Below are 25,761 nucleotides of genomic sequence, written 5' to 3'. Positions count from 1 at the left end.
TGTTCCCTCTCTCACCGTCTCTCTCTGTGTCAAATAAATAAATAAAATCTTAAAAAAAAAAAAAAAGAATGTTAGGCAAGTACTAGCTTTCCTTTCAATACCTTTTCTTTCTTCCATTAACCTTTTAGTATATACTTCCTTTGCTTCCTCAAATGTTGGGGAATACAGATTTCTTTTTTAGGACAGTGTGGAATTTTATTTATATAAAATATTTATTTTCAGATTACAACTGTAAATTTAGAAAATACTTGATACTATAAAGAAGAAAGTAATAAACCAGAAATAACTAGTTAGTATATTTTGTTATCCCTTTTTTCTAGGCAATTTTTACTACAGCTACAAACATATTCTTCATACATTTTCAATCTTAACTTTTCCATCCAACATTCTTCAAGTTATTTGAAACCTTTAGAGTATAATTTTTATTGACTAGATGATATGCCATCATATTGATGAAGTGATATATACATTGTTTTCATTAGTGATACGAGTGAATGAGAATAACAGTGTCAGTCTGTGCTGCCTAAGTCCATTGATTCTCAATATTCTCATGAGAAGATATTTGTACCTTATTTTAAAATTTCTAGTTGATTAAATCGCACTTTGAAATATGCAGGACATTTGTTAAGCAATTACACAATGAAAGCAACTTGCTTCTTGAGCCTTGTGCTTTGTGAAGCTACGGGAGCCTTGTTTGTGCACTTCGAGCAGGGCATCCACAGCTCTTTATGGTCCATATTTGTTTTTGTGCGTGTCTATCCTTCTGAACTGTAAATGTTTGAGGGTAAGGACTGGCTGTGCTTCAGCTCTTCATCCCTAGTTTTATACTTGGAACAGAGCCTGGCATATAGGTGCTTTGATGTTTGAATGCATCAATGAGATGATTCAGGGCCCACCGAGTGTTGATAAAGAAGCCAGTGGGTTCAGTCCAAGTGAGGGGTTTAAGTAATGCTTTTTGGATTTTGAGGGCATGAATATTCACTGTGTCAGATGTGTGGACAGGGGTAGTACTGGAGATCTAGTATGATTGTTTCTCCAGTTTTTCTCTACGTAACATTTGAGAAGTGAGAATAAGGAATGGAGAATGCAGGGAATGTATTTTGAATTCTGAAATTTGTAATGTAAACTTTTTTTTCTCCTGAGCGAGGCATAAGTTAATTAGTGAAAGCCAAGGCAGGGCTTAAAAATATATGTTATTTTATGATTGTAGACAAAGCTTCTTGAAATATTATTTATGGTTATTTACATTTATTTGGAGTAAAGGAGATAAAGCAGACTGATAGAACCTGTGTATTAGAGGTATTTCTCTGCACCATGTTTATGTTTTCCTCCTCATAAAGAGCGACAGAGAGTGTTCTATGTTCAATTTCCATGCTTAGTGTGCATGGACTAAGTAATCAGTATTTTGATTTGCATAGTACATGTTATGCTCAATAGATACTTGTCAGAGTGAATGGAATGATTTACATTTGAAAGTGAGTAATGAACACTGGTATGGTTTCAGTTTTAAAATTATATATATATATATATATTTTTTAAAGATTTTATTTATTTATTTGACAGAGAGAGAGACAGCTAGAGAGGGAACACAAGCAGGGGGAGTGGGAGAGGGAGAAGCAGGCTTCCCGCTGAGCAGGGAGCCTGATGCGGGGCTCAATCCCAGGACCCTGGGATCATGACCTGAGCCGGCAGACGCTTAACGACTGAGCCACCCAGGCGCCCCTAAAATTATATTTTTATAAACATAATTATTTTCCTAGTTTCCTAACCAAGTTTTGTGGTATTAAGACTAATTCTTTAGCTATTAGACCAGTAGACAATGTGACTTAAAATTGGTGGTTTCATTCTAGCTATCTACTCTCAAATTTATGAAGAGCAAATGTCAGACATGTTATCATTATTAAATTATCACCAGTCAGGCTTCATGATCGTACCTGAGTAGAATGAATAGGAATATAAGCATCCACTCCCATTAGTTTTTCTAATGAGGTAGGATATGTCTAAGTCTCCTATAATAATTGGCTAGACTTGAGATGTGACACCTAGCCTTGCAAGCATTGATTCAGCACACGTTTACTGAGTTACTAGATCCTGTGAACAGTGTGGAGCAGCTTAAGATTTTCTTAGGGAAACAAAGCATAACCACCGAATAGCCTAAATAATGATATGTAATTGATCAGCAAGTAATCATTGCCACAATAATATGCTATAAGAATCCAGAGGTGGCAAAGAATAATTTGAGTGATGTGGCTGGAAAAGTCTTCCTAAAGAACAAGAAGCTTGAGCTTTTAAAGGAAGAGAGAGCAGAGGAAAAAAGTGATTTTAGGTCTAACTAATGCTTATGAGTAGAAATAAACAAGGTATATTTGGTGGGGAGGAGTGATGGATTTCTCTCCCTCTGGCAGAAACAGAGGGTTCATGTAGGAAGGAGAGTGGATTTAGAGCAAAATAAAGGGCATTCACTTTGTCTAAATATCGAACTTGCATAAACATTTTATGGGAATTACTCTGGATCCCAAACCAAGAGTCCATGTTTGGGTAAAGTCCAGAAATCTGTATTCTAATGCTCCAAATTCACATGATGCAGGTATTCCCTGAACTATACTCAGGTAGATACTAGAGTCTGCTTTGCCAGCAATTAGTAATTGTCTTGAATAGAGTACAGGCCTGCCACAAACTGCCTGATGTGAGCCCAGGATGGAAGATGATTTAGATCAGGAAGAGACTGTAGGTGATGAGTCCCCTCTGGGAAATAATGCAATCAACTGGTAATTTAATGAGAAAAGGTGGGGCAGTTGGAATGAAAAAAGATGAATATGAGCGATAGGTGGAGACACCTGGCGAACCTTATAATTTACATTACATAGAGGCATTAGGGGAGAAAGAGGATACAAAACATTCTGGGTTAGCAAGATGATTTTTATTAATGAAAAGAACAGACCTCAGGGCCTTGAGTTTGTTCATTTAAGAGGGAAATCAGTGGGTGAAGGAGAGTGTGAACTGGGGAGAAGACGATGAAGTCCTTTGGTAAAAAGAGAACTTGAGATAATAGTAGGGTACCCAAATTAAAAAGCAGAGGCGGGAGATGAGAGGACAAGGCCAGTGAGCACTTAGCACACCCACCAGAATCACTGGCATTGGTCAGAGAACCAGTAGATCCTCAGTACTCATGGTCTAGCCCTGCTAGCCACAGACTCTGGGGCCTCACACGGCAGGTTTCTCTCCTTTTTTCCTTTCTCTCATGGTATAAGGGGCCAGGAGTCTGCCATCATGTCAGCAGGCTGCTTTCTTGTGCAGGCTCTGAGGGAGAAACGATCCCAGGCCTCTCTCCTAGCTTCGGGTGCTGGTCGTTCCTTGGGTCGTAGCTGCGTCACTCCAGTCCCAGCCCCCCAGCCCGCAGCGCCCTTTTCTCAGTCTCTGTGACCTTCCCTCTCTTATAAGGATGCCACTCTCTGGGTACAGGGCTCACCCTAAATCCAAAATAATTTCATCTCGAGAGCTTTAATTAATGACATCTACAAAGACCCTATTTTCAAATCAAGTCACATTCTGAGGTTCTGCGTGAAATTTTGGAGGACCCTGTTCAACAGTACATCCTGCTAGGAATATGTAGGAAAAGAAGAGGAGGTCCTAAGGTGGAGCTTTGGGGGATACTAACCTTTAGGAGGTAGAAGAAAGGGCGAGAAACAGGCAAAAGAACAGAGACATACTGGAGAGCCTGGAGGAGGACGGTGCACTGTCAGGAAAGCTGAAGAAGTTGGAGTCTTCAGGGAGACGGAGTCTGGCAAAGTTAGGTTCAGCAGATATATGCATAAAATTGGCCACTAGGTGTTGGACGAAGGTGATTTATGAACATCAGGAGAGCAGTTACAAGATGATTTGAGAATGTGGGCAGAAAAAGAAGAGTGAGGGCAAACTAGGATGATAGATAGGAAACAGATCAGATGGACTATCCCACCCCCCGCCCCAGATAGAGAGGATCAGAATACCATTCTCCTCCAGAAGGTTGGCAGTTATGTAAAGTGTCCCCAGACACATCCAGAGAGAGGATTGTTCTCTCTTTTCACAAAATCTGGATCAAGAGAATTCAAAAGTGGTCAGAGCAAGGGATTTCTCCTCTGCCTCAGAGCATGAACTGCTTGTACCTTTTCATATGCAAATATAAAGAATCAGGCTGAATCCTGATTAAATTGCAAAGACGTTTGTAAAGTAATATCACATCTAGGGATAGTTATTAAGGCCTATGTATGGACCTTATTTATAAATAGCAAAGATTAAACATATGATAAAAGGAATCTTTAGATGGAAGAATTAAAGATCAATTATGACAATGGTACACAGCACTGAAAGCCTCTGAAAGAACTTCCTACTCTTTAATCAAAGATAATTATCAATTATGAGGCTTTATCATTAGTAGAGTGTCTACACTTTGCATCTTAAAAAGCGGATGATAATTAGTCTCTAGTTCTTGCTCTAAGTGCTCATTATGTTCAGAGAGGAGTGACTCTTTCCTTTTAAAAATGACTTTTGGCTCATGACCTTGGGCAACTTAGACTCTCCTGTCCCTACACTGAGTTGAGATAACGCTCATTTTTTCCATTACTCAAAAAAAAATTGATAGTTGCATAAATGCTAAATCATACAAAGAAACCGTAATATGGCTATAGAGAGGGCAAAAGATTTTTAGCTCTGAATAGTTGTTGAATTCAGAGGAGCAGATTTATTACCCTAATTACATTGAAGATGTAACTAATAGATCAGGATGGCTATTTTTCCAACGGGAGAAGGATAATAACATCTATTTATTGAGTGATTATATGAACTCAGAATTCTACAAAATGTTTCACCTATGTTATCTCAGTTAACTCTATCAATAAGATCGCAACATAGTCATTACACTTTCCCCCCATTTTACATGGTAAGGAAAGAAAGTGTCAGAGCAATTTAACAATTGTGTCCAAGATGACACAGATGATGAATAATCATTCTGGAGAATATTTGATATGTAGTATTAAAAGCCACCTAATCTGAAGATATTAATATTTAAGATATTGTAATACCAGCAGTTGCAGGAAAACAATTAGGAAATAATTCTTTAACTCTTGATTAAATAATTAATTTTGTGGTAACATTAAACTTTAAAGATATCCAGCTCACATTTTTATCACAGAAAAGAAAATGAAAAGAAGTGAAACAGACATCGGAGATTTATTGAAAGTCAAATGCTACATGATACAATGATCCATACATAATTTTAGTTGGGAAGTTATGACCTGGTTTGAGAGGTGTTTTTGATGATACTATTCCATCAGATAGTGATATTTTCCACTTTGAAAATAATATAAAAATCTAGCAATTAAGTTGAAGTTAACAGGTTGCTGCATAAAAAATAATCAAAATTCTGATCAAATTAATGCAGGACACATGAGAATGTCAAACTTATGGGGGGGATTCATTCAGTAAAGTTGTGGGATGTGCATAATATTTAGTCACTGCTCAGACGGTGGAGGGGGTTGGGGGGAGGTAGGCTCCTTTGAACCTTTGAACTCACAAGGCTTATAGCTGGGCAGATAAACTCTTGAGACTGCTCAGTTTTCACATTAAACAACCAGCAATAAAAGGGATAAAGTTTGGATTTTTTTTTTTTTTTTTTTGCAATTCCTGAAACCATTATTTAAGTAGGAATATTATGTATTCCATACAGGTAAAAACTGAATTTATTTGTTCATGCAGTTGCCTTTCCTTAAGTATTGGTTTAATTAATCATGGATGAATGCGAGTTTGGCTCTATTGGAAACCAAAAATAGTTGGGGTTCTAAGTGTATCTAATGTATTTCAAAATCATGGACAAATGTGTATTGGTGATTAGAAGATGAGAATTTTCAAATTGGAAATATACATTAGCAGTAGATACATATTTTTAGGAAGTCTCTGCTTGAAAATGTGTTTCTGATTTCCATGTAAATTTCAACGTGGTGTCTGGTTTTGAGTATTTTATGGAACGTTGTACTCTGCTAGGAGTTCTCTCTTGCTGGCAGCTTTTTCTCAACCATTGCTCTGAACCTGGGGAGACATCAGGGGGGAGGATCCTTCAATTTCTTTCTGGTTACTTGGCAGCAGAAATTCCTTACTGACCTCCAATTTGGCTTCCTGTAGCTGGGCAGCTAGGGGAATAGAGCCTGCATTTGGGAGAGGTAGAAGGTAGGGCAAGGCAAAAGTCAGGATTTTTTTGGCAATAGCTAAGTGGAAGCACATGTATTGAGGATATTCTTGTTCTAACCCCCTCCTATTCACCCCATACTTTGAGATGGCCAGACACACGACAATGGACAGATCAGATTCACAGCAGTTTGTTAGTCACATACACTCATAGTCCAGGAGGACACCACACACCACGCAGGGCCCTGCAGGTTGTACTTGGAAGCAGAGTGAACCGGCAGGGGCTGGGGGAGGCCGGCTTCGTAGAGACAGGAGGGTGAGGTGACCCTTGGTTCCCAAGGAAGGATGAGGGGAGACAGGTTAGTTTGAAGATAAGGGGGGCTGGAGCTGGTCTGTCTGATACTGGAATGACCCAGGGAGAGAGCGTTTCCTGCTGAGTAGGGGTGGGGTGGGGTCGGAGGATCTTATCTGGCAAGAGCAGAACTCATAGCTAACCTCTTCCGACTCTCTAAGGCTCACGGATGTCCAGGTACACATGGAATTTTAGTCCTGACAATACAGTTCTCAGGACTGAAAGTTTAGTGGGGGAACAAGGGAGGAGCAAGTAGTACCTCAGCCAACTGCTGAGGGAGGCACTTTTTGGGCCGGGGTTAGAGCCACTGCAGGTCTCTGGACCCCTAGAAAGATGAGATCAAGTGGGCTCTACACAGGGACTAGCAGTGAGTATCAGGGTTCTAGCCATATATGATAGGTTGAGTCAAGGAGCCAAAAACCGGTAACGTTTGTCAGAGACAATAGAGTGTAGTGGCTAAGGGAGTGCACGAGTTGGCATGGCTGGCTTACATCTGGGCTCTTATCAGATCTATGGCTTCTGGAAGGTTAATTTCTTTATACTTCTGTTATCTCGTTAGTAATAGGATAGTCACTGCAGAGGTGGTTGAAATGTTAAATGAGGTAATACCTGTAAGCACTTAATAAATACCAGCTCTTATTAATGATTGGGTACATAAGTTACCCCAACCAGCTTCTGAGGGTGAGCTAACCAGTGGCCAGTCTTAGCCCAAAGCAGTAGTAGTTAGGGTTGAGGGCAACGTGGTATCATTAAGATCACCTAAATCATACCTGAGCTTCTTCATTTCTCTTTACAAGGTCTTGAGTTGACACATTTTATTTTTATTTTTTTAAAGATCATATTTATTTATTTGAGAGAGAGAGAGCATGAGGAGGGGGGAGGGACAGAGGGAGAAGTGGACTCCTCCCTGAGCAGGGAGCCTGACCCAGGGCTCGATCCCAGGACCCTGGGCAGACACTTACCATAACCAACTGAGCCACCCAGGCGCCCCAAGTTGACACATTTTAAAGGGTTACTTAGAAGCTTTGCATTTAGAAGATCCAAAGGTGTATTTTAAATAACGACCGTTTAAAGATTCTATCTAATGGTATTGGTATTTCAAAAGCAGAACACATGCCTATTAGATAAAAGGCATTCGGTAAATGTTTATTGAATAACCTTTGAAAAATGAGCCATTATCACTATCAAAATGAGGAAATTTCCCCCTAGCTTCATCTGTAATATTTAGAGGTAAATTGAACAAATGATTAGTTTTAGTATAATATGAAGAGGTTGTTCTAGAATGTTCATACAAAAGGCACTTTGGTATTGCATTCTGGTTGAAGAAGGAAACTTGCTTTGTAGCTTCAGAGCATAGCCAGCACATACGGTTTGTTTGGGTGCCTGGCATAAGGATACTCCTAGGAAAGCAAGCCCTTCCAAGCCATCTACTGTGATAGTGATAGGGAATAAAAAGTAGAAACAAATATTAATTTTTTTGTAATTGGGGGGACATTTTATATGGACTAATTTCTCATTAGCCCCCACTCCATTTTTATATAACTTCCCACCTAATTGTTTTGTTGAAATAAATTGCAAAAACAGAGAGGAAAATTTGCTTACATGTCTCTATAATCCCTATTATGCCTAGCATGGTGGTTTTTTTTTTTTACATTTAGTATGTGTTCAATCAATATTTGTTAGTTGATTGGTTTTTACTGAACCATCAATGATTCTCAGTTGTGTTTGTGATTTTACCCTTGCAAGACAAATTGTTTTAGAAATTCCAAGTGAATGAATTGGACCAGGTGATCTCTAAGGATTCTTTTAATGCTAATACTCTATGATGATCAAATCTATCAAGGAGAAGTCTTGGTAAAGAAAAAAGAAGTTTTGGAAAAACCTGGGGATTTATTAGCCTTATACTGACACAGAAGGAATTCTGGTAGAATAAAATTCCATAGATAAAAATTATATACAATTACTAGTAAAAAAATCTGATAAATTAATAAACCACCTTTGGTGTAACTGAATGGAACCCAATAGGTTCTCTGGTAGGGCATGGAGTGGCGAAGAGTCCAAGGTTAATAGCACACTTTCTGTATTCTGATGTCTGGGTTTGATTCCTGGCCGCATCTTTTAACAGCTATGTTGGCCTAGGACAAGCCACTTCACCTCTCTGTGCCTGTTTCCTCATTTGTAAAACAATAATAGTAGTAAAGACTTTATAGGGTTGTTCTAAAGATTAAATGAATGAATTAGTATCCATAAAAACCACTTAGAGTGCTGTCTGTCACCTAGTTGCTATACACATCCTCCTGGTCATTCTTCTTGCTCTTCTCATAGATACACATAGCTGATTTCCAAGCAATCTCTCCATGCTTGGAGGCTAGAGAAGTTCATGGGGAAGTTCCTCCCCACCCCCCTTGGGATACATATATAAAGCTTTGCTCGAAGTCCTTGAATTTAAAAGCAGGCTGTTTTTTTTTTTTTTTCAATTCTCATTTATTAAGAGAACTTCTCCAAAAAAAAATCTAGTATTCATGGAATTGATGTCAAAAGGCCAGTGAGCACTATTTTCACTGAAGAAGTATCTCAGCCATCTCCCTGGAATGGTTTTAAAGCAATCTACTGCTGAAAGTGCTGTCTTTGATATCAATTGGTCATTAAAAGTCCCATGACACTTAACTAAGACTTAAAATTATTCACCTCTATCTCTTGGCAAGGGATCAAATTTGAGATTAAATTCCTTTTAAGTGGTTGAGGCATTTATAGTCCACACTGCCTGAAGCTTTCAAGCAGTTTTGTTTGACTTCAAGAGTAGTACCTTCAGGTGCCTGTAGATGAAGACACGCTTGTCACTCACAGGCTGTTGAGTCAATCACATTTAGAAAATGCACGTGACCCACTGGTTTACCGATTCTAATTTATTCTTTTTGTAAATTGAAAAACTGACAAAATTCCTTTGTCATTTTTAAATTGCTTAAAGTCTTCATTTTTCTATCTTCCTTTTTAGAAACTCCCCTGAGCACTCTTATCTTAGAAGTTCTTTGAGAAATGTTTTTTAAAAATTCCAGAGGTGATAAAGCTCAGAAGGGCCCATATAGATACAAAGTACTGAAGTAAAATATGATGCTAAAGGTTGTCAAGAGAATAAACTGGACTTTACTGTGATAATAAGAACCTGGTAAAAGTTTGAATGGAATTCTTATGATTTCTAAATTCTTTCAGAGAATCACAGTTAGTTACAGACAAATGTTCCAAGGCAGTAACAATCCAATTTTTGAAAAGTTAACTTCTCATGGACACTCTTAAAACCTTATGAATGCTATCAAGCTTCTCAGTTGGGATCTTCCACTGTAAAGATTTTGCCCTTGGATTGTGTCCAGATCCCATTTCATGCAATTTCGATACAAATTCCCATGTACTGAAGACCTCGAATTCTAGTCGAATATTTCATCCTACTTCCAGCTGGTGTTTCTCATCCCTGATCTTCTCTGAGCCTCTTCATACACTCGCTCTTGTTTTCATCAGACCGTTGCTCTTCGGGAAGGACTGGGAGGGCGCGGCCGGGCTTTCGTTTTATTTATGTTTCCTTGACCCAGGCAGCGCCGCTCCGAGGTCTGTCCTGCGTGGGGTCGCGTTGACAGCAGGAAGGCGCGAGCGCCCACGGGCCGCGCGCCGGGGGCGTGGCGTGGGGCGGAGCCTGGGCGCGGGGCGGAACGTGGAGGGGCGGGGCTTGCCCGCGGAGCGCGGCGGGCGGGCGAGTGCCAGGTTGGCCGCTGCCGGCTGAGTCCGCGGCTACGGCGGCGGTGGCCAGAGCCGGATGCTCGCGGGCTCCGTGCGGCTCGAGCCGTTTTCCTCCCTGGTGCAGCGTCAACTTGCCCCCGCCGGAGAGGGACACTTCGCGGCGCTCTGCTCGAAAACTCCGGTGTCTCAGCCTCGGGGCTCCTCGGGAGAAAGCCAAGCGCCCCCAGGTGAAGCCGGTGTCCCAGAACGGCCCCGGAACGCCTGCCGCCAGCTTGCACCTTTTGGGAACCGCGACCGCCGAGCGTTTTCCAGCGCCTGCAACGCAGGGCGCGCGGGGAGAGTGGGGTCCACTACGTGGGAAGGGGCGACGAGGACACCGATGATGGACGCACAGACCGGGCGCGCGGGCTGTTGCTGTCTCCTTCTTCTGGCTCTCGCTGGGGCTACTCGGAGCGAGGGCGTGCAGAGCTGCGAAGAAGTTCGGAAACTTTTCCAGTGGCGCCTGGTGGGAGCTGTCAAGGGGCTGCCGGATTCGCCGCGGGCAGGTGAGGTGAGGCGCGGCGGGCGGGCGGGCGGGCGCAGGGCGCCGCGGGCCGGGGGCGTCCTGAGCGCCGACTCCGCGCTCTCCGGGCCCTCGGGGTGGCCGTTCGTGGGAAGATGACCTTTCAGGCGCTCCGGCCGGGCAAGGTGAACCCTGGCGAGGCCTCTGGGGAAGCTCGGTGTGAACATCCCGAGCGCAGCGCAGCTGCGGGGACTCCCTGACTCCGCCTGCGGCTAAGCTGGGCTCCGGGCGTTTGCCGCCCGCGCTGGCTCCCTTCGTCCCTGCTGATGCGTCGGAAGAGGCCGGCAAAGCTGACAGCTGGGGACAGCGCGGCCTGACTGCGTTTCTGTTGCGAGTGGGAATTTCACCACTGCCCCGCCGGGGGGCCTCGGTTTGCTGCTTTCTCGTGTCGTGGACAGAGTTGGGTTGGTCGCTCCAAGTTTGATGCTAAAAATACAAACCTGTGTTCTTCTCTTTTGCTGAATGGGGCATTGACAAGGGCAACCGGTCTCCTTTTAAATTAGGACTCGGACCCGTACACCCACACTGGTGTGACCCTTAGCCGCCTCTCTGCGCCCTGGCACCAAGCCCTCCTTGCGGGAACCTGAACTACCCAGTGTGTCTCGCAGACCCCTGGGTAGTTTCAACCCCTGAAAGGTGTGACGGCAACAGGCGATCAAATTGAACGTATCGGGAAGCCGCTCACTAAACATGGATGAGACATAACCGGAGATTGAAGGGGGAAGAATACGGTGAGCGTAGCCGGTGTAGATGCTGCTTCTTGTAAGCGCCGTTTGCCTGCACCTTTACCCCTTGCTCCCCACTCCTACTGCGCAAATTTCCTTTTGCTGGCGGGATTTCTAGTTTTCATTTGGTCTGGAAGATTAGGTCTTAGTTGTCAAAGGCAATAGCAGGTGTTTGAAGCTAAGATCTTACTGGAGTAACGCACCCTGATTATGAAGTCAACACACAGACGAATGCTGTGAGCTTATTGGTTGAATAAAGAATTTGTAGAGGATGCCTGGGTCCAAAATACGTCCTCTGCCTGAGTTTTTAGGGCGAAAAGACTTGCTCTTAGCACTATGGAGCTGTAGCTGTCTTGCTTGATTGTTTTGCTGGTTGTGACCCCTGTTCTCCAGTCATCTTGCAAGGAAAATCTGAGCATTTGGGAACATTGAATCCATTTTAGTTTACATGACCAGTCTTTAATATTTGAAATATTTCAAGTATTTATTTGAATGCCTATTCAGTACTAGGTGCTTTTCCTATACTACTTGAAACAAAATAGTTGATATTTTCAGCTTAGGGCAATTCTCTCCTCAAACAACAGTACCCCCTTAAAACCTATTCTTGTTATCAGTGCGTTCTTTTTATTCAAAACAAAGCAAAACTAAACCTCGCTTATCAGTAGCTCATACTACTAAGGTGGGAGTTGTGTTGGGGACAGGAACAGGGTGAAGGCACTGAACTGCATTATTAGATTTTACCCCACAAATGGCATAATTTTGGCTGATATATTCAAGAAACGTTGACAGCTCCCCAGTAAGGCCTTGATTTCCCTGCCCTTCTCATAGCTCAGTATTTTTGGTACCTGCTGAATGTAACACACTGATGTTACATTTCTGGAACCTTGTGTGTGTTTTATCTCTTTTGAAGAGGAACATTCCAGAGTATCAATCACTGGTATGCCTTTTTACCAGGATGTAAGGGGAAGCTCTGCCCTACAGAGAAGGAAATGGTGTCCTTATTTGCATTTGATACATATGACCCCTGAAAAAGAGCCAGGATGGGAAGCACCTTCTTTTCTATAACATTCTGGATTTCTTCCCCATTGCTAGTACCTTCCTTTATCTGTGGCTTAAGGTGAGGGAGGAATCCTAGCAGTACCCATGAAAGGGGCTGTGTGGCGTTGCACTCTTAGGGACATCAGGGGAGCTGGTGAAAAGAAGGGCCAAATTTTGTTGATATTTGCATTAAGAAAAAGTCACATGAAAGTATTATTCTGAATTAGAATGACCTTGATTAGAATCATTCTTGTCTCTGTATTGTTAGTGATTGCTTTATTTGAATAATTAAGTGAAATACTAAACTCTTTCTTTTGACATTGATGCTACTCTTCTTCCCACTATAACAATCTCATTCCCAAATTGAGTAAACCACACGTACGACGTGCTTCGTAACTGCTCTGCTTTGTTTTTGTATTTATATATGATCTATTACACTTAGCTTGATTGAGTATAGCAGTTGGGTATCTTATTTTCTAACATCATCCTCAATCTCGAGAGAGAACAATAGTTAATGTAAGTGGTCATTTCCACTTAAGAATACAAATATTGATATTCCTTGTAATAAATGTATTTATTTGGCACATGGGCTTTCACTGACTAAAACTAATACATTTAGGGGGCGCCTGGGTGGCTCAGTGAGTTAAGCGTCGGATTCTTGATTTCGGCTCAGGTCATGATCTCAGGGTCCTGAGATCTGAGCTTGCTTAACATTCTCTCTCCCCCTCTCCCTTTGTCCCTCCTCCCCCTAGAAACAAAAAAAAAAAAAAACCAAAAAACAGAAAAACAAAAAACAAAACAAAACCAAAAAACCACACTAACACATTTAAATCTGATACTTGTTTCCTTGAAAGGTGTGTGTGTGTTTTGTGCTTGCTTCATTTACTGTCTATAAGTGGTTAATTCCTGAGAGGTCTAGTCAGAATCCCGTTTTTATAATACGGTAGAACAACTTTTTATAGTTTTCTTCCTACATTTGTGAATTTTACATCTTTTGAAAACTATGTTACCCAATTTGGAATTATTAAAATGGTGAGAACAGCCATTCAAGTCATTTCTCAAATTCTCCTCACCTTTGTTCTCTATCCTGCTCCAATTCTTTTAAGCCCTATTGAGCTCCTAAGGATGTTGGATGAGAAATGTAAAAAAGGAGAGAAGGTGTAAATGTGATTAGAATTACAGATTTCACTGCATTCTGATTTTATTTCCTAAGTAGTAGTCAAGGTGCCCTTTGCTCTTGTTTATTTTATTCAGAAAAAAAACTTAGTGAAAATGTCTTTTAAAGGTCCTTTTATTTTTATTTTATTTATTGGGGAAGAGGGATAATGCCTTCCCATTGAAATTCTCTTCACATATGCATTGTTCACACTTGCATTCTTTCCCTTTTTCAAGAAGGTAATTCAGAAAGGAGAAGCTCATAAAAAAATCCAAGACTATATTCAGGTAATTTATATACCAACTGGTTTTAAAAAAGTGGATGTTCATTGGTACAAGGAGTAGTTTGTGAAAAGTAACTTTTTCTTGGTAGCTTTTGCCCATAAATGGGATAATAAAAATAAACTTGATGTGGCAAATTCTGATACTAAAGGACACTTTAATGCTGTATAGTTTTATTTTTTTAACTGCTTTCCTTATGATCTAGTCTTATAATTGCTTCAAGGACAGTGTTGATTCATTCTCACCCCCAACAGAAACAATCTACCTGGTAACCTTGGAATTTGGAATTACAGACATTGGGTTTCAAAACTTGGTTCTGCCCCTTGTAGCTGTGGGACCTTGGTTAATTGATTATCCTCTTCGAACCTCTGTTTTTTCATCTGTAAGATGGGAATATTGGTTCTTAAGCAGTTGTTGCATAGATGAAATGATGTGTGTGTGTGTGTGCAAAATAGCACAAATCCAGGCACATAGTACGTGCTCACAAAATGCACTGTTGTCATTACAGTTTTTTAGTGTCTTGATTTTTACCTAGACGTGGCCTTTAAGGGTGACATTTTCGTTTTAGATCTTTATACATCAGAAAATTTTTTTATGATAAATAGTTTTTTTTTTTGGTCACAAATGATTGTTTTTAAAATTGGGAAATAAGCATCTATTCAAAATGGAATTTATTAGGTTATAGTGAATCTTTTGTTTCTGTTCATGAGCTAATAGAAGCTGTAAGAAAGAAACCTATCTAAATGGTTTTTATTAGGTTACGGTGAATATCTGTATGAATACATAGGTGTATTTCCGTGAACTGCTGGAAACTACGGAACAGCCCTGTGTTGCTGCAGGCTGCGGAGCCCGTAGCAACCGCGTTTGCTACCCCCGGCTTCAGGGCGGCCAAGTAGCGCCTCTAGCGTGGCTTAGGGATGTGTACAGTTAACTGGCTGGTGGCCGTAGGCTTTCATTGATAGTAATCTCAAGTCGGGACTCTTGTTTCTCATGCATTTAGCCCTTTCTGCTACTTGAGCAACGTAGTTGTGGTGATCGCATTTCCAAAGCCATAAATGGGTCTGATGTTGGGGCAGATTATTAATATCAGGATGGCCCTGTGTTGAAGCCCATCCACCAAAACCCACCAGAAACAGCCCTATAATCAAATAAAGTGGGTTCGTGTTGCTTGCTGCGGCAAGGGCCATCACTCACCACAGGAGCTCTGAGGGTCCTGGTGAAGGGCCACCCGGGAGGGGCTTTTTCGAAGATTTGGGCTTGTGCTGGGTGATATCACAAGGACTGTTGGATGAAGCAGGGCAGTTCAGGAATTGGGGGGTCTTTGTAACTTGCTTAGGCGCTAGGAGGGTTAAGGTGGGGATAGTGGTCGTTATGGAAGAAGCAGCAGGCCTCTTGTTGGTCAAAAGAGGGGGCTGTTGAGTCATTTTTGAGGTTGTAGAATATCCTGGTGGTTGTCCTGCCACACGCAGGTCTCTAGAGGCTTTGTCCACATCATTACTTTCTGAGTCTGTGCAAGTTGTCTGTGTTGACTTGTGAACATCAAGACTTAGTTCCAGTGTCAGGGAAGCATATCACTTTCTCCTCCGTGAAATCGAGTGTGTGTTGATGGCTCTGAGAATCAGGTGTGTCATTTTTACCCAGGCCTTCAGTGACCCTTACTGGTAGGACAGAGAATATGATCTTCTACTTTAAGGCCACGGAGTATGACTGTCCGTCAGGGGCCTGAATTGCACTAATCACACCCCAGTTCCTCATACTCAGCTTACTAGCAAGTGCGTGTCCCCATCCGCCCTCCATCCCACAATTTAAGTTCCTTTATGCCAAGTGTCCAACATCCTGTATTTGTATAATTGGCTTTAGGAGAGGTGCAGTTTGGAGAACTTAATAGCATTCTATCCTCCCCCCAGCCAGTTTCCAGCTTGTCCAGAACTTTCTGGAATATGGATTTTTATCTTGTCTCTGTGTGTGTGTGTGTGTACAATTTACTTTCCAGGTTTGATAAGAAGACCTTCTAAGTCTATAATATTTATTTTGTCATTAACCGGTATAACACCAACAGCAACATTCCAACAAACAGAGGCCTCTCTTAAACAGAAATGATTTATAAATCAGTGGTCTCTTGGTATAACTATTGAAGAAACCATAAACCTAAAAATGGGGTCACGAGAGACTTTGGTCATATGCTTTGTTGGAATAGATTGTGAATGTGGTGCCTGATCTGGTTGGTTAAGTGACAGTAGCTTTACTTTTAATAGAGAGTAGTCATTTTCCATATCTACCTTTCTTTTATAAAAGCCTGACCTTCAACTAGAAGAAAAGACAACACCAACTATGTCCTCAATTCTTCCTCTTTTCAGCTTTAGAAATTTCAAATTTCACTAACGTCAATGTTAAAAATCACCCTAAGGTGATTAGTCATTCTTCTACGAGTCACAGTATATAGGACAGCTTTTAAAAAAGTTATTATTCTATTGTTTTAAAAATTATTTATTTTATTCTATTTTATTTTAATTTCAGTGTAGTTAAGATACAGTGTTATAGTAATTTCAGGTGTACAATATAGTGATTCAGCAATTTCATATATTACTCCATGCTCAATAAGATAAGTTTACTCTTAATCTCCTTCACTTGTTTCATCCATTCCGCGCCCCCCCCCCCCCCCCCCTTTTTTGTAACCCCCTCTTTTTTCTCCATAGTTAAGAGGTTTTTTTTTTTTTTTTTGGTTTGTCTCTCTCTTTTCTTTGTCCTTTGTTTGTTTGTTTGTTTGTTTTTTAAAGATTTTATTTATTTATTTGAGAGAGAGAGCATGAGAGACAGAGAGCATGAGAGGGAGGAGGGTCAGAGGGAGAAGCAGACTCCCTGCCAAGCAGGGAGCCCGATGTGGGACTCGATCCTGGGACTCCAGGATCATGACCTGAGCCGAAGGCAGTCGCTTAACCAACTGAGCCACCCAGGCGCCCCCTCCTCTTATTAATGTGTTCTATCACATTGATTTGCAAATGTAGAACCACCCTTGCCCTGTTTGTTTGTTTTATTTCTTAAATTCCACAGATGAGTGAAATGATACGGTATTTGTCTTTCCTTATTTCACTTAACATCATACTCTCTAGATCCATCCATGTTGTTGCAAATGGCAAGATTTCATTTTTTTTTTTCTGGCTGAATAATATTCCATTGTGTGTGTGTGTGTGTGTGTGTGTGTATACATACATATATATAATATCACCTCTTCTTTATCCAATCATCTGTTGATGGACACTTGGGCTGCTTCCATAGTTTGGCTATTATAAATAATGCTCCAGTAAACATAGGGGTGCATGTATCTCTTTGAATACTGTTTTCATATACTTTGGATTAAATACCCAGTAGTGCAATTACTGGATCATAGGGCAGTTCTATTTTTAATTTTTTGAGGACCCTCCATACTGTCTTCCTCAGTGGCTACACCAGTTTGCATTCCCACCAGCAGTGCCCCAGTGTTCCCTTTTCTTCACATTCCTGCTAATACTTATTGTTTCTTTTAAAAGCTATTTTTAAGATTTTAAATTTTTTAAATTTTAATGTTTTATTGAAGTATAATTGACATACAGTATCCTTTAGTTTCAGGTGTACATCATAGTGATTTGGTATTTTTATGTATTGTGAAGTGATCCCCACAATAAGTCTAGTTACCATCTGTGACCATAAAGAATTATTACGGTATTATTGCCTATATTCCCCAAGTTGTACATTATAGCCCCATGACTTATATATTTTAAAACTGTAAAATCTTAATTCCCTTTATCTGTTTTGTCCATCCCCTTGCCCCTTCCCACTTGGGTAACCAACAGTTTGTTTCCTGTATGCATGAGTCTGTTTCTCTTTGTTTTGTCTTTTCTTTTTTTTTTTTTTTAAATTTCACATATAAGTAAAATCATCCAGTACATCCAGTATTTGTCTTTCTCTGTCTGACTTATTTCACTTAGCATAATCCCCTCTAGGTCTTTGATTAGCCATATCAAGTTCACATATGGTTTCTATGTAAGTTGAATGCATAATGCACTTTTATAGAAGGAAAATGAGATTTTGTACTTTCATGTTTTTATGAAAGAATACTCATTCTCTTGAAAATTCAAAGTACTGAAAAGTATAAAGAAAGCAAAATTTACCATCCAGAAATAACCACCAGTAACTCTTTGCATTACCTCTTTGAGAATCATTGGCACAAACTCCCCAACCCATGGCTCCTTCACACACGCACGTTATATAGCTGACTGGCTCAGGTCTTGGTTGAAATGTCAGCTCTTTGGAGAGGCTTTTCCCAAAGTTCACTGAACTATGGTCCCCCAGTTATTACTGTAGAATCCCCTTTTTTCTTTCATGGTGCCCTACGTTTTTTCTTTCTTTTTACTATTGCTCGGTCACCACTAGATTGTGTGCATGATGAGAATAGAGAACATGTCTATCGTGCCTTGTGCTTGTTACCGGACTCTTTCTCGGTTCTTACCGTCTCCCAAAAAAGGATGTTGAAGAAAGGCCAGGTTCACGGGCATGTGACCGGTGCACTCACAAGGTGCCACTGTCAGAAGGGCCCCGTGCTCGGTTTAATGTTCCGCTCTTGCCATCCTGAAGTGTGACCAGAGTCCTGCATTCTCCTTTGGCTCCGGCCCTGTAAATTCGGTAGCCAGGACGGTTGGCTGCCTTAGTCACTGAAGAATATCTGCTGCGTAGAGCGGTGTCTGGCTTGGAATAAGAACTGAAATAGTTGAAGAATTTGCTACATCCTTTGAACCTCTCAGATTGTTAAGTTAAACTCTAGAAGTCAGTGCACAGATGGATAGTCAGTCTATCCAAGATTCTGCTATCTCTGTATCATGATATTTTTAAAGTTTTCTGGTGTTGTGTAAATGGGTTAAACATTGGCACCTGTGTTTTTTATTTCTTCCCATCAGGTCCGGACCATTAGCCCAAAGGCCTCCAGTACCAAACCCAGATTTTTACACAGCCAGTTGCTTTAAATATAGCTCAAATCAGCATTTTTTTAGTCACTTAGAGCCTGCTTGCTTTGCCTACTCCACAAAACACCCAACATCTGCTAGCCGTGGCTAAAACGCTCGGGGGGGCTATAAAAGACCCAAGCCACTGCTGCCTCTTGAAGCTCTCTGACTCAGAGACTGCCCATCTTGTTGCTAAGCCATCTCACCGAGATACGAGATAAACGAGCCCCTTCTGCTGTTCCCCTCTGTCCTGGGCGTTTCCTTGTCATCTTCCTCTTCTAGGTGGAGGCCCTGTATTATTTTCTCCGGAAGGTCTCTTATTGTGAGGGACAGCCCTCCTCATGCAACCTGTCAAAGTGCCACTCGAATAAAGCTGCACGTGTCCTACCACCGTCCCGAGGTCCTGTCTTGGCCTTGATCAGCCCTGAAATCCTCAAACCTACCACGTATAGATCAGTACTTAGTTATTTCCCATATGAGGTAGGGACTCAAAGCAGTAATGCCAATTTTGAATATATTTCTTTCCCTCTGCTTGACTGTAGGCTATTTGAGAGTAGGGTCTGTGATCGGTATATCTTTATGTTCTGTGATTAGGCCAAAATTAAGTAAATTTTGATTTGTAGAATTAATCTTATATGTGTACTTACCCAACAGACTCAGCTTATTGTGTTTACTTATGTTTTCTATGCTGAATATTAACAGATATGGGAAATGGGAAATGTAGGAGGCGAGGTTTTAAAAAATCTTCTGACCTGGGCTCAGTTGTGTTGTTGAGTAAATTATTTTCGAGGACTCAATATTTTCTTATGTACCTCTGCCACAAATTCTAGAAAGTGATCCAGCCCTTTTAAGTTTAAACTTAAAAGAATTTTTATCTACATTATCCAGTATCTTTAAAACAGAGTAATTGAATTGCCAAACAAATGTCTGGAAGAACGTTTCCTCAAATGTCCTGTAAGGAAAGGAAGATTGTTTAAGGGATTCATTTACACAGTTTTTATCATCATGTAGACAGTGACTAATCTGACTTTGAGCATTAATTTGTCTGTTGGGAGAATGGAGAAATATAAGGTGACCAAATGTAATTTATATTTGGCTCTGGATTGGTGGGTTTGTGTTTTATTTGATTTTTTTCTTCCTCCACCCCCCCTTCTTTTTTTTTTTTTTTTGCAAAGTGGTTTCTTTCTGTGAGGAAATTAATAGTAAGGAACTAGAAAATGATTAGGTTTTTTCATTTCCCACACTTGTTAATTCCGTGTCGGCAATAAAGCACATATCACTTATCTATGGAATTATTCCTGAGCTGGGAAGATGGTTTGTTACAAGATACCAGCCTGGGGTGCAGACTCCCTGCAGACCGAGTAGAGAGACCAGGCCTTTCAGAATAAGCAAACAAATAATTGCTGCTAAATCGCAAATCATGATATGTGGTAGCAGGTAAAATCTGTCTCCAAAGTATTTCCAACAACTCCGATTTTAGAAATACTCACCTAGTCTTTAGACCCTCTTTCAATGATACTTTGAAAAAAACCTTTTTTTTCCTTTATGAAGTGTAGTTGGTTATTAGGGTATCTGAGAAAGGTATTAGGAAATTCTACCTAAATAGAAGGATTATTTAAGTCAGCTGATGAGACATGCATATTTTGATATGGTTCAGCTATGAACTTAAATTTGTGTTTCAAATGCAGTTATATTTAGAAGGCAGTAAACATTTCTTGTTTTATAAATTGTTTATTACTCTTATTAGGGTAATGGGTTTGAATGACTAGTTTCCTCTCCTACTGTGCTATGATAACCAAATTTATTTTAGCTTTTGTAATTGCATATAGGTAATATAATTAAGTAATCTTTGCAGCTATCTTTTTAGAGCTCATAGTCTTTTGCTTTTCTTTGTCTTACAGTTTCAAGGGACTTTAGTTCATGATTTCTTCAACATCCTTCTTTGAGAGAGGGTAAGAACCGGGAAGGAGTCCGATAACAAGCACAAGACTGTGCCTTCATTGATCAAAGGAACGTAAACATCATTTCTGGATGTCCTTGTTCATTACATATATATTCTTTAAATGGAAGATTGTCAATATTAAATTACCTGTTCAGATTTATTTGCCTTTTGAACAACTCTCTTATTTAGTAAGGTTGTAGCAAGTTACATTTGGTTCATTTTCTTTTGATCATTGAAAATGTCTGTGTTTAATGAGCTGAAGCTGAAGTAGGTCAATAAAATGAAGAGATTAACAGTCTGTTCTCACCAGGCTTGGAATACATTTCACTCTGGGGGAAAAAAAAGTCATTTTTAACAAAGTTTTTTGATCAACTTAAAAGGTGAAGGAAATAGAAATAACATGGAAAGACTGAAAAAGCTGAGGAATCCAGGAGTCCTTCAGGGTCCTGTTTGTCAGGTGAAGGTATGAGGATCTGTGTTTGTATAGTTAAAGAGCTTTAGTTACAAAACTAAATTTTACTTTTTACTTTTTTTATAAGTTCAGGGGCACAAATAAGCTTCAGGTTATTAAATATTTAATATTCTACTCACCTTTGGAGATAACTTACATGCAAAACAAGGAAGAATAGTAGGTATGACAAAGCATTGAAATGTTGCCATGGGATAAACAGGAAAAAACATTTTACTTTATAATTTATCCCAGATAATGGTCACATATTTTATTTTTTTTAAAGATTTTTATTTGAGAGAGAGAATGAGAGAGAGAGAGAGAGCACATGAGAGGGGGGAGGGTCAGAGGGAGAAGCAGGCTCCCTGCCGAGCAGAGAGCCCGATGCGGGACTCGATCCAGGGACTCCAGGATCATGACCTGAGCCGAAGGCAGTCGCTTAACCAACTGAGCCACCCAGGCGCCCATGGTCACGTATTTTAGTGAATAACAATGAACTCACAGTTTTTGAAATAGCTTAGTCTTGACTCTATCACTTACTAGCTATCTGACCTTTAGCAAACAACTTAACTTCTCGGAAAATATTTTCTTTCCTCACAGGAATGGTGATGGAGGTTTTTTCTTTTCCCTTTCAGGGGTTCTTGAGGACAACATGGTATGGGGAAAAAACTGTAAATAGTACCATTCTCTACAAAATGCTACCTAGTTAATTCTATTACACATGTTCTTTTTTGATACATTCTTTTTTTTTTTAAAGATTTTATTTATTTATTTATTTGACAGAGAGAGAGAGACAGCGAGAGCAGGAACACAAGCAGGGGGAGTAGGAGAGGGAGAAGCAGACTCCCCGCGGAGCAGGGAGCCCGATGTGGGGCTCGATCCCAGGACTCCGGGATCATGACCTGAGCCGAAGGCAGCCGCTTAGCCAACTGAGCCACCCAGGCGCCCCTCTTTTTTGATACATTTTATTTATTTATTTATTTTTAAAAGATTTTATTTATTTATTTGATAGAGAGAGACACAGCGAGAGAGGGAACACAAGCTGGGGGAGTGGGAGAGGGAGAAGCAGGCTTCCCGCGGAGCAGGCAGCCTGATGTGGGGCTCGATCCCAGAACCCTGGGACCATGACCTGAGCTGAAGGCAGACACTTAACGACTGAGCCACCCAGGTGCCCCTTTTTTGATACATTTAAACAATCCTTTATGCTGGATCAGGGAACAGGCAAAGAAATCATAGAAATCCCTTTTCCTTCATGTTTATAAAATACCAGTGTCAAATATTTTTCTCCCTTCACTCACCCTCATAGTATTAATCCTGTACTCTAGGAGTCATAGTCCATGTTATCATTCCTCATTTTAGTTAATAGTTTATTATTTATCCTTCAATTCTGTGGTAAATCCAACTTTGTTTATTCCTGTTACGTAGCTTAAGGACTAAAGACTGGCCGTTTACAAAATATTGTCATTTAAATGAATTCAGTGAAGATCCAGAGGGTGTTACTTTGCCTGGAAGGATGCTGAGTGACTGGTAGCAGGGATGGGTTCTACAGTATCTAACTGACTTCGGCAGGTGAGTAGGAGATAATTCTCTGCTGTGTCTTATCGTGTTTTTGCATGTCACAGTGCTGATGGGTCTTTGTGTGTCCCTGTGTTGGAGATAAGAACTTCCCTTCCACGCGAAAGACACAAAGGTGTGGTGTGCTGGCAAGTCTCTGCCCCTGCAGGTAGACGCCCCACTCTGCTCCGTGTCTGGGCAGTAAGCGGGCTATCAGTGGGCGTTCTTGCCTCTGGCAGTCGGAGGGAGGGAGGCAGTGGTTGGGAGGAGACTGGGCAGGTGGACTGTGCTGGTCTCACTTTTACAGAGTCGCTGCAGGCTGCTTGCATCCCTTTAAGCCCCAGCTCTCGGTAGGTGACCTCACAGCTCTCTCTGGATTCTGCTAAATACCTTATTTTCCTGCCCCCTATGAGGTAGTAACACCTTCTTCTCCACAGTTACTAGCTCCGGTGGCGGGGGGGGGGGGGTACTCCAGTATCTCTTAGAGTCTTCCTATACCCTTCCCTTTATAAATATATTTTTTAAAGATTTTATTTATTCATTTGAGACACAGAGATAGAGAGAGAGAGAGAGCACGAGCAGGGGGAGAGGCAGGGGGGGAGGGAGAAGCAGACTCTCCGCCAAGCCAGGAGCCCGATGCGGGGCTCGATCCCAGGACTCCGGAATCATGACCTGAGCCGAAGGCAGACGCTTAACCATCTGAGCCACTCAGGTGCCCCTATAAATATTTTCTTAAATAATCCTATTTAACAGTCCCAATCTATTTCCTTCCAGGATCCTCTGTGACAAAACTTGATATACTTTAAATATTTAAACCCAGAGCTTTCAGAGAATATTTGATTTGTAATTAAAATGTGTTGAAACAGAAATCTGTTCTATAGTTAATTTATAAACGTTTTCAGAAGTTCCAATCAATGATGATTTCTCTACTCATATTCAGTTGCCTCGTGATTATGCTTTTATTAACTGTTCCTTTCCCTTCCTTTCCCTTCACCCCTTTTATGAAGGGCATTGGTGGTGCCTCGTTCTTTCAGGTTCAGTTAGAAATGTGACTAAATTGATAACACCCCCTAATAACATAGGAGGTTAATTCAACCCACTCCGCCAATTCAACGAGTTGCCACGTTCTCTAGATTGTGTTTCACAGATGCCCCGTAAGTTCTGTACGCACTCCCCTTGCCACCACTGGGCTTTCATCTGGTGCCTTTTCGTGTCTGGATTACCTGATTGGCCCGCGTCTGCTGTTGGTTCTTACCAGCTCACTTCCCACTTGCCTCCCGGTTGACTTCCGAGTAAAACTCAAATCTCATCTTTGTTTCTTGTGTTAAATTCTTCAGTGATTTTTCTTTGCCTTTCTTAAAAAAAAAAAAAAGAACATGATATTTGAATACATAACTTGTGTGTGATCAAAAAATATAAACTTTGTAGTGAAACAAATGGGGGAGAAACTCTGTGGCATTGCATCTGTACTTCTGTGCTGCGCAGCTGTCCAACGGTTAGCGTCCTTAATCACAAGTGAGCGCTTATCCGTTGGTAACAAAGACACTGATATTCCAAGGGAAATGAAAAAAGAACTTAAAGAGGAAATTCAAATGATATAAGTGACTAATAAGGATATGGAAGATGCTTGAGCTCAGCATTAACAGAAGAAACCTAATTTTTTTTTTAAAGATTTTTATTTATTTATTTGACAGAGAGAGACACAGCAAGAGAGAGAACACAAGCAGGGGGAGTGGGAGAGGGAGAAGCAGTCTTCCCACTGAGCAGGGAGCCCAACGCGGGGCTCGATGCCAGGTCCCTGGGATCATGACCCGAGCCGAAGGCAGCCGCTTAACGACTGAGCCGCCCAGGCGCCCCAAGAAACCTAATTTCTTATGAATATCACATTGTCAAGGATTAAAAATAGTGATATCTAATGTTCCCATGATTGTAGGAAATAGAGTACTCATTGACAGATACTGAGCAGGATGACTGATGATGACTGTACATTTGGGGAAATTCTTCAGTTATCAATCAAAATTTAAATTTTGTATACCCTTTGCCTAGCATTTCCAATTTATAGGAAAGTATTCCAACAAAGTAACTAGATAAACACATGTATATATATATCTATCTATACACACACACATATATGTATATGTATATATGTACATATACATTGCACAGAAAAACTGCAGCTAATGTAAATATTAATATCTATTGAATGATGAATTATGGAAAATCACATGTGGACATTAAAACAGGAGAGGAAAAGCTAACCAAATTAGGACAGACAAATGGCTTTTACAACATTTATGAAAGGAAAAAACAAACTGTAGCCTGACTAAAAGAAAAAAAAATACACACACACACGAGTTATCAGTTTATGTATGAATATACCCCAAAACAAAGTACACAAAGTACCATTAATAGTAGAGACCTTGAGTAAAATCAGGAGGATGAAAGCCAAAGCAGGGAGGTGGGGCTGAGCTGGAAGGCCAGAGGTGCTTAGCTGTGGGCTGGGGAGGAGGCTGGGGAGCTGGGAGGGCCTGAGAGGTTTCCCTGCTTGCAAGTTAACAAGCTGGCATGTTACTGTTTCATTGTCGCTGACAGAAGACAAGAGACTCACCCAACAGTATGAGCATGGAGCTGGTTACCCTGCTCCGTGGGGGGGCTCTCCAGGGATGCCTGTACCTGTCGCACTCCAGGGGAGGAACACGGATGAGGGGGCGGGGGGGGGGGGGGTCACTTCTGTAGCGAGCTGAGACAATCCTGCTCTTTGTCCTGGGAGAAACTCCCCCTCAAGATTGCTTGTTGCAAACAGGAACACAACTGGACAAATGGCCCAAGTAAAGCGTAG

At 41.0% G+C, this 25,761-nt stretch overlaps 1 protein-coding gene across 1 annotated transcript in view; it reads left to right on the top strand.

The window, feature by feature from the left end:
* The first annotated feature begins 10,622 nt into the window (after positions 1 to 10,622).
* GPC5 (glypican 5) overlaps positions 10,623 to 25,761 on the top strand; it is a 729,885-nt gene continuing 714,746 nt past the window's right edge. Inside the window, exon 1 of the mRNA XM_021696018.1 lies at positions 10,623 to 10,785. Coding sequence (XP_021551693.1) covers positions 10,623 to 10,785 — 163 coding nt within the window. The remainder of the gene's footprint in view (positions 10,786 to 25,761) is intronic.

Source organism: Neomonachus schauinslandi, chromosome 3, assembly GCF_002201575.2.
Source record: "Neomonachus schauinslandi chromosome 3, ASM220157v2, whole genome shotgun sequence".
NCBI lineage: Eukaryota > Metazoa > Chordata > Mammalia > Carnivora > Phocidae > Neomonachus > Neomonachus schauinslandi.
This window is presented reverse-complemented; position numbering and strand designations above follow the sequence as displayed.